The sequence below is a fragment of the Ovis canadensis genome, chromosome 16, assembly GCF_042477335.2.
Source record: "Ovis canadensis isolate MfBH-ARS-UI-01 breed Bighorn chromosome 16, ARS-UI_OviCan_v2, whole genome shotgun sequence".
NCBI classification, from domain to species: domain Eukaryota; kingdom Metazoa; phylum Chordata; class Mammalia; order Artiodactyla; family Bovidae; genus Ovis; species Ovis canadensis.
Window position 1 is genome coordinate 48598807 of NC_091260.1, and position 9921 is coordinate 48608727.

General features: G+C 33.4%; 1 protein-coding gene across 3 annotated transcripts in view; it reads left to right on the forward strand.

Moving 5' to 3' along the window:
• The window catches only part of FYB1 (FYN binding protein 1), a 172546-nt gene extending 163312 nt beyond the window's left edge, over positions 1-9234 (forward strand). For all 3 annotated transcript variants that reach the window (XM_069555984.1, XM_069555986.1, XM_069555985.1), the window contains 3 exons: positions 3972-4005; positions 6341-6372; positions 7135-9234. In XM_069555984.1, coding sequence (XP_069412085.1) covers positions 3972-4005; positions 6341-6372; positions 7135-7157 — 89 coding nt within the window. In that variant the 3' untranslated portion in view covers positions 7158-9234. The remainder of the gene's footprint in view (positions 1-3971; positions 4006-6340; positions 6373-7134) is intronic.
• Positions 9235-9921: the final 687 nt, after the last annotated feature.

Here is a 9921-nt window from a genome sequence, read left to right on the forward strand (position 1 = left end):
GAATTTTAAAGGTACTTTGAATGTCCCCAATCCAATTGATCGTTTCTTTGCTTTGGTAATTTTGCTTTCCATTTTAAAACAACACATGCTAAGTGAAGAAAAAAAATTTTTGTTCAGAAATTTAATAATTCATCTGATTTGAAACCCTGAAACTAAGTAGGGAGAGAAAAAGAGAGGAAAGAGAACATTTCCAATACACTAGGATAAAATAATTTATATTTAGTATTTTATACTGCATTTCATTTTTAATTTCTATTCCACTATGAGCATTTTCTCTTGAAGCTCGACATTGTTTCACTTGCCTGGGTAAAAGGATGCAGTGTGACTTTATTGTTTTTAAACTGCATGAGGCCAAAGTGAGTAAATTTAGCTTTATTTCTGGGCTTGCTTACGACAAATGAAATGATAAGGAAATAATACAATTCATCATTTTTACTGAGTAAAAAATTTGAAAATATTAGAACAACAATCTCTTTCATTTTATTCCAAAGATGGCTTTGTATATCCTTGGTAATTTTATATTCACAACACCCTTCAGAAAGGTTAGTCATTAGTTCTAGGACACATCTGACCTGTAGCAAGTAAAGGTTAGGGGAAGAAATTAACTGGCATGTATACGGGGTGGGTGTGACTTTCTTAAGTAGGTCTACCCCACCGCATATTTCAAATCATTTGTCTCAAGCCATTGTGTTCTATGTTCTGCTCTATGAATGTGAAGTTTCCAAATAATAATCTCATATGATATATGAGACTCCTTGGTGTGCCAGTGTCCATCATATTATAGAGCTGACTAAACACAGCAGCTCCTCTGCATGTTTCAGAACTATGGTGAGTTTTCTGTTTATTTCATTTGTTTGTATTTTTCATTAATGTTCCCTATGATGGTTGTACATGGAACATGTGAGCAAAGAGAACATTTTCTACCGCAAACAAAAATTTGTTTCTAGGAACTATAATGGAGAGATTGTATAAAAACTCATGGTAAGACACTTGTTTTGACACTGTCATGAATCATGCTTCTAATATAATGAAGTTTTAGCAGAGATTTTTAAAGGTACTAGACAGCAAAACCTATGCTGTATTAAAAGTTGTTCACCCTGTAGAAATGCTATTTAATAGCAATTTTATAGCTAATGAGCCCCAAATGATCACATCATTTCAGGGAACTAAAATAGAGCAGCGCAGGACCAACCCTTCTCCAACCCCTTAATATGTTTGCTCTCAAATAATGTTCCCAATCATTGATGTTTATGTATCTCACAGCTACAAAAACAGCAGCAACATTAGTGCTTTCCTCTAACGAAAAAGTGGTTACAACTCTTGAACAGACAAGATATAGGAGGAAATGTAATCGAGGTTTGAGAAGCTAAGAAAATAAATTTTTTGTAATTAATTTTGTGAGATTAGGTAATTAAACTGTATTATGAGTTATTAACTTTGATCACTGAAAGTACTGTTTTACACCTAATTACAGATAGTGTCTTATCCATGTTGATGCAATTTTAGCATAATTGAGTTTTAAAATAATAGATGTCCTATAGTGGTGGTGGTGTAGTCACTAAGTCATGTCTGACTCTTGCAACCCCATGGACTGTAGCCTGCCAGGCTCCTCTAGCACTGCAAAATAAAAACCTTTAATTCCCAAAATGAGGATTATATTCTTTATTTTGGATTTAGTTTCTTTTGACCTTCTAAATATTTTTTACAAATATATTTGATGCCAGAATAACTCCAATCTTTGGCAATATTTTCTTATTTTTTATATATTTCTCTAATTGTCTACATTCTAATTTTAGTTCAGATACTTTACAAAGCCCAGACAACTAACAAAGAGATTAACTTCATCATTGAAGGCTTCAGTCGTTATTTTTAAATTATTAATTTAAACATGAATATCATGGGAACACTTAACTTGTATTGTTTTATTTTCCAATTTGTTTTTAAGAGAAAATTAAAAATGAAAACATAACCATCAGTTTTAACTAACGAAAAAATAAAGTTTATGGCTCTTACCGTCTGTAGAAATGGTTCACACTTTATGTTAGCCCTAAACACAGGTACAGATAAAGACAGATTTCCACTATTGGAACCCTGATACAAAATCTGCAGTTTGTTCTAAAAGTCTGTTATTTGCAGAGTTTCTCTTTTGAGAGACACACAGAGAATTGAATTTGTTAAAGATGAGCTTATCCCCCTTTAAAAATCACGCTAAATGGATGATGTCCAACCTTAAATTTTTTTAAGTTTGTTACTGTGAAACGAAAGAACTGTGGAATCAAAGGCAATCCAAGGATCATAGATATTAATTTTAGATGACCTTTATATTAACTTTTTCCACATCTGCTTTAATTGAAATAAAATGGAAGATATAACGTGGTCTAATTTTTTCATATTCCAAGAAAAATATTAGTCTGTTTTTATGATTTTGACACATGATTCATTACCTCTATGCTACAGCAATTCAAAAATAACTTTGATTCTTTATTTTCCAAATATGATTCTTATAAAATAAGATTAAAAAATTTAACAAAAGTTTTTATCAAAAAGCGATGAATCTGTTGACAGAATATTTGGTGGAGTATTTTTACCCTGGAATATTTCAAAGGAAAGTTTGTTTCCTTAAATTTTAATGCACAATTTCAGTTATATGATTTCAGCTTAAAGTTTTTATGTGTTAAGTCAGTGGCAATATGATATTACTATGTTTAAGTAAGTTTATTAGCATTGGTATTAATTTTCATTTATGAACATCTTGCTTTGTCATTTTTTACACATTTACTCTGATTTAGAGCCCAAAACCAGATCTGAGGTGGAACAAAACCAATAAATTGACTCAGTGCAAGAAATTATTTAGATGCTGATTGGCAAAAGTATAAACGGTACTAATGGCAAGCAAGCAATAGTGACTAGGTGCTAACACAAAACTAACAGCTATAAGGGTTAGTAAATTAATTAGATGTCAGCAGACACTTTCTTGTGAAAAATAGTGCATATTTTTTCTTAGGAGTATTTTGCTCAAGAGGGGCAAAAATAAAGTGGAAAAAAATAATTTGCTTTCCTGTATAAAATGTCTATTTTCTATTTAACAGAGGAATCACTGGAATCTCTGATATCTGTTCTTCTAATAATTATTTGTTCCATCAAAGATGAAAATACAAACATTGACATTCTGTCAACCGGCAAAAGCAATAGTGAAAGATCTTTCACACTGATTACAAGAGAGCTGTTTTGAAACCTTTTCGAATGCACACTCCCCCAAGTAACATCTAGATTGCAGATCTGAAAGGGGAGTAGAATATAATTCTGACTGTTCAGTGTAAAAAAAGTTGAAAAGTTAAGTCTTAGACCTGGAGATATTTAAAATCCCTACCATGACCTGGGCTTCCCTTGTGGTTCAGCTGATAAAAGAATCTGCCTGCAATGCAGGAGACCCTGGTTTGGTTCCTAGGTTGGGAAGATCCAACCCAGAGTGGGGCATGCAACCCACTCCAGTATTCTTGCATGGAGAATCCCCATGGACAGAGGAGCCTGGCAGGCTACAGTCCGTGGGGTCTCCAAGAGTCAGACTTGACTGAAGGACTAAGCACACACCCCCGTGACCTACTCTTGTAACTGGAGAAATTATGCTTAATAAATTCTTAAAATTGCGCCACATGGGCAACACCTTGAAGAAATAGATTAAACTGTGAAAGAAGCTTGGGCTACAACATACAGTAGCTTAGAAAAGAAAATATTAGTTTTTCATTTAAGGGAGAAGGAGGAAATATTGTAAATGGCAGAAAACAGGAAAGAGAGAAAAAGAAAGAGAAAAGTGGACATAAAAATGAGTCATATTTGGAGATAGATATAATTATTCAATATATTATATAATATTCTTTTAATTATTAAATTCTATTTCAATTTCTTTAAAAATAGCAGAGAGTTTTCAAGTTTATATTGTTACTAAAATATATTTTCTTTTTCTTTCTTAGATGGTTATGTCCTCCGGAGCTACTTGGTGGACAAGTAAGCCTATTTTCTCCTCCTACTATAGTTTCAAAAAGAATGATATTCTTTTCTTTAGGAAGGATTTTTAATATCATTTAAATAACATAATCTACTAAACTATCATAAATAAATTTTAAAACAATACACTATACTAATGTCAATATGGTAGTATCCATAATGAAGTTAGTTTTAAGTATCACTCTTTTAAATCTAAAAGAGGAGCCCTTCTCATTCATGATTATACCATTGCTGGTTTTATATATTCATTGGAGACAGACATAGCAACATTGGATACAGGTCAAAACTGCTAGCACTTTCATTAATACTTTGCTATTCACTAGCTATTAATGTAGCTGAGGGACTTCCCTAGTGGTCCAGTGGTTAAGATTTCACCTTCCGATGCAGGGGGTATCGGTGTGATCCCTGATCAGGGAGCTAAGATTCCTCATGCCTCATAGCCAAAACAAAACAACAAAAATGCAGTGGATTGGATTGATCGGAGATCAATAGCTCTGCAGAGTAGGTACAAATATCACCTGTTAACAGTTTATAGTTTGGCTCCTAATTGAGGGCTTTTCTTTACTCACGCCATGCATCATAGAATATTAAGTTGTCTTTTTTGGAAGCACGCCAAAAAGAAAAGATAGTGGTCAATGATTCTTCTATTTTTATGAATAGGACATTGTCACGGTCTGGTACTAGTGCTAACAGAGTCACACACCCCTACCCCTCCCCCACCCCAATGTTACAAGATTCTGTTCCAAGCAAACCAGTGTAAGAAATGAGCTCCATTATCACAGTAGGTCATATACCAATCCAGAGATTTACAGAATTCGGCATAATTAAGAAATCAAGGAGGATTCACAGACGGTATCCATAAACAACCTGACACCATCAGAAAGAGACAACTGCAGGTTAAGTGCTCTGTCAGCAAACTAGTAAAGAATCAAGAGAAAAATAATCATAACACTTTTGTTTTCTTCAGAGCATTAATCACAGTAGTAGGCATTGGATTTTTCAATGGGCTTTACTCTATGAAAGATACAAATTTCAAGGAAAGAATGTGTGACAAATAATGGGACCACATCTTCATCGGTGATTATTACAGGATGATTTAGAGAGAATTCCGAAAGTGTACTCTAAGTAATTATTGCTTTACCATCTATTGAAGTGAACAGTTAATAAATGCTTATTGAATGAACGGTAGAAAAAAATCTGTCCTCTTTGCATTTGTATCAAATTTCCATTAGCCAAATCCTTCCTCAATCTCAGAAAAAGGATTCAAACAGAAGACATAGGGAACTCACAGCATCTGCCATAATTAGCAGCAATTTGAAAAGCCTGCTGCTTCTAAATGCACAAAGGTAGTACAGGAACCACGAGTAGTTCTGGACTAAGTGACAAACTCACCTCACATTTCTGCACTTCAAACCTGTGTCCTCTATTCCAAGGTTCTATTAATATTTATAATTCTATTTTAATTACTTGCATGTCATTCTCTCCTCCATTAGCTTATAAGCTTCTAGAAATAAAGGCTGTGTCTTACTTATAAATCTCCTGGTACGTAGGAGGGACTCAGTGTGTGTATGGAATAGAGTATGTCACAAAGATTCAGGATCAGATAAAACCTAAAATGTGTAAAAGTCACAAACTATCATTAGGGATGCTGCCTATAACCACAAACATTTTTTAAATTATGTAACATAAGAATCACCTACGAACCATACCCTGGCTGCTTATTTTGTAACCAATACTTATATATTTTAATTAATATTTATAAATTATAATTAGAAATATTGTAGAAATGATACACCCATTTCCTATGCCAAATATTTTTGTATTTCCTTCAACACTTGAAATTCACATGAAAGTAGTATACATCTGATATTAACAACATAAAGAATTCATCAGAGTTTTGGATGAGGGCCCCCAGTAGAGTACTGTGCTTTGATTTTTCAGTTTGTTCAGTTCAACAAACATTTCTTAACCAAGGACAGATATATGCTAGGCTTGTAGTTTAATTAAAAGATGAATAAGGCATGGTCTGTGTTCTTGGGGCATGTTTTCACTATTTTGTATGTCTGTGATATGGAATAAGTTGTGTGTGTGGTGTGTGTGTGCATGCGTGTTTAAGAGTGAAACAGAAGACTTTTATAGTCAATAAAAGGGGATCCAGATGTATATGAAATTTCTTCCCATTTATAAATGTATAACACGTAATACTCATCATCATAATACTTCTCATCCTTAAATGCCTTGTATCACATGAAATGTTATTAAACTTTTAAGCTAATGTTACTTTAATATTAAGCAGATTATTTCATTAAAGTAAAATTTATTTTCTACTTAACAGTGATGGAGAGATTTATGATGATATTGCTGATGGTAAGTCTCATGTGGCACTCACCACAGGGAAGAATGGTGAATTTACTGTTCTTACAAATACTGGAAATAGCTTACTGGATTAATAAGAGCCTTCCAGAACTTGAATTACCTGAAAATGTTAGGAAATGTAAATACCTTGGTATAATGAAAAAAACTTATTTTTGTAAATGACTGGAAATCAAGAGAAAATCTCTTCTTTATTTCCTTTGAAAATAAAAGAATAAAAATATTTAGTGAATTTTTCATTATACCATGAGTCTTAATAAAAATTGCTTTTATCCACAAAAAATATTTGTGCTTAGACAGTAAATAGGTACATATTTCATAACATGTATTACTTATTAGTATTATCTAAGCATTGAACACTTCTAAATTACGATCTAAAAGTTTAATCTCACCTGAAATGAAGCATAGTGTAATGTTCCTTTTAGTCTCCTTTTAAATGTACGATTCTTACTGATGCCTAATATTTTCAGCCTCATCCAGAAGTACTTTCAAAAGGTACATTTAATAAAGTTTCAGATTAAATAATCCTGAGTCTCATTTTGGTAGAGAATAGATTTGTCCAGAAACTTTGTTTGGAAAAGTACACTAAGCAATGAGTGTTAAATAAATATATGGTCTTCCAGTTAACTGCTTTTTCAATTCTGCTTTACCTTAATCCTAAACCAGGAGAGTATGAATCATTTACATTTCCAATTATGAACACTTAGGGAATATGTATTTTGTGTAACTAATTTAATTTCTGTTTTCTCCTTTCAGGTTGCATCTATGACAATGACTAGCTCTCAGAAGCTCTTCTGCTACGTTCATTTGACATCAGTGTGAAGTCTGGGTTTTAATTGGCTTGTTATCGAGTATCATAGAAAATGAATGCACAAAGCTACTTAGTACTTTTATCCAAAAATTCCAATTACTTTTATACATCGTGAAATTTTGGACTTGGAAAGTGATAGCTCTGCCTAATCAATGTCTTAGAAGACTGTATTTAAGAGATGTAATAAATATTAAAAACCCAGTTCTGCCTCAGCTACAATGAAGGCACTTCTTTTAGTCCATCAATAGACAACTCTTCCTAAAAAAATCATTTGAGAAGAAATGACTGTGTTGTCTAAAGAAACATAAAGAACAACAAAAAATATAAGGAAGGAAATTTTTAGACTTTTCATAAGAGGGAAAACTATTGTTTGTACTTCTAATGATCATATCTTATATTCTCCATTCAAATTATCTAGCTTTTAAAAGGCAGGGCTGTCTCCTCTCTTATTGGTGGGTTAAATGTTTTTAAAAATGATAGTAGTAGTGGAACTTTTGTATAAAGTTTGTCCCTAAGTTAATTGTGAATATGTTTTAATTATTTGATGAGAATGTATGCGATTCCTATACACACCTGAGATTAAAACGGTGGAAGAGTCTAAAATGTTTTCTTTTTGTAGGATTGTATGCTAACAGTATAATTCTGTTTAAAGTGCTCTTGTAGCTAGAGTGGATATGAATGAAGACTACCCTAAAATTATGAAGAATGAAGTTTGAAAGTAACTAGCCTTTAATGCACCTCTTTGCTATGAAGACTCTTTTACAGGTTTTTGTTTTTCAATCACCTCTATGGAAAAAACTTTAAACCACTTTACTGGAAAGTTAGCCAACAGAGGGCATACAAATTAATAAATCTTAGCATTTGGGCTGGGGTTTTTCATATTAGTACCTACTCAACCAAAAACAATCCCAAAACAAAATGTGAATCATTTGGGTTCCAAAAGCTAAGAACACTAAACATGACACAAACTGAAGAGACCTAACACCCAAGAAAAAAGTATATTAGGAAACTTTTTCAACTTCAACCCACTCCAGTATTCTTGCCTAGAAAATCCCATAGACACAGGAGCCTGGCTGGCTACAGTCCATGGGGTCACAAAAGAGTCAGACAGGACTTAGTGACTAAACAAACAAAATATGAATTGAGCAAATCCTAATGCTGGCCCTGCTATTAATGAACCTTGATGTGATATTGGATAAATTATTAATCTTCCTCCTATTAATAGTTTTCTCATTTGCAAATTTCAGGATTAGACTAAGTCAGTTTTCCCCAATGTTTTCACTATCAGTTAACTTCTATAATCCTCCTCTGCCCTAGCCCTGTGCTTTAGAAGCTTTTCCTGATTTTTAAAATTCAGTGATGAAATAATGATTAATGCATTACCCATGTTTTAATATTGCAAAGGCCCACCCATTGGAGAGTCTGAAGAGTGGCCCCTCTGAATTGAAATAATTCCAAGTAATTGTAAAGAAATTCAAAGTCTTCATATGGGTTAAGTGAGATTTCTATTAGGTACTTTGAAATGTAAAAATAGATCATCAACTACTATCGTTTCTCTAGTCTGAGGCCCCCAGATTAGAAGACACTGATCTTAAAAGACCTCTTCCAATTATGAAATATTTGATGCCTAATTTTTGATAGAAGGAGACAGTATTTGCTCATGTGATGAATTTACTTCAAAACCAGATAAAATTACATCATCCATATGTGGTTTTTATTTGTTAAATCAGGTAACAAATATACAGAATACACTGTCAGTATGTTTCCAGTAATTTTTTCTTCTGATTCAGAATAGTATAAACTCAATACAATGTCAGTTTTAAAAATGCCAAATTATATCAAGAGAATCTTTTAGAATTTTGGTTCATATACAAAGAAACAGATACATGCCTGTGAGAGATTTATGTAATAGGTAATTGCCTTAATATAAAGGAAATATCTGAAGTATTAATTTTAATATACTAAATATTATTTCTGTTTTGGTTTTACATAAGGAATTTTGTCATGTGAGAAGAGTGACAAATAAATAATACCTTCACAGATAACTTTGCCTCCTACTTATCGAGAAATCAAGGCTAGCAGGCTTTCTGTCCCATAACTTGATCCCATATCTGTATAAGACTGTGTTTGAGCCCATTCTTATCTCTTTTGGCTTCGGCCTCAGAGGATGGGATACCTCCGGTTCAAACCAAACCTTCCACCATGGATGTCCCTGAGACCCGCTTCCTGTTGTGTGATAGAAATTGAGATAACCAAGTGCAAATGCTTCAAATATCCTACAAGGTGCAGCCTTAGTCTATATCCAGACACTAACCCAGAAAATAAGATATCACCACTCAGAGTCAAAGCCACAACCTGTTATCTCACATTTTCCTGCCTTCTCTGGAGTCTTCTTCTTTCACAATTATTTCATTCTCAGCCTCCCTGTCTTACTTCTTCCCCATCCCTCTTTCCCTCCTTCATTTCCTCTTTTCTATCTTTTTCTCCCGTTATGCAAATTCCCTCCTTTAGGCTTACAAACATACTCAAGTCTTTCCTGCTAGAAAAACAGGAAATCTTGCCTACTATCCAAATACCCCTCTAACTACAGTCTGTTCTATCTTCTTTTCCTCATCTTGTTGTCTTTCATTGGTATGGTATATGGAATTCCCTGGTGGTCTAGTGGTTAGGTCTCCATGCTTCCATGCTTGGGGCCTGGGTTCTATCCCTGGTCAAGGAAGAAAGACCCTCAC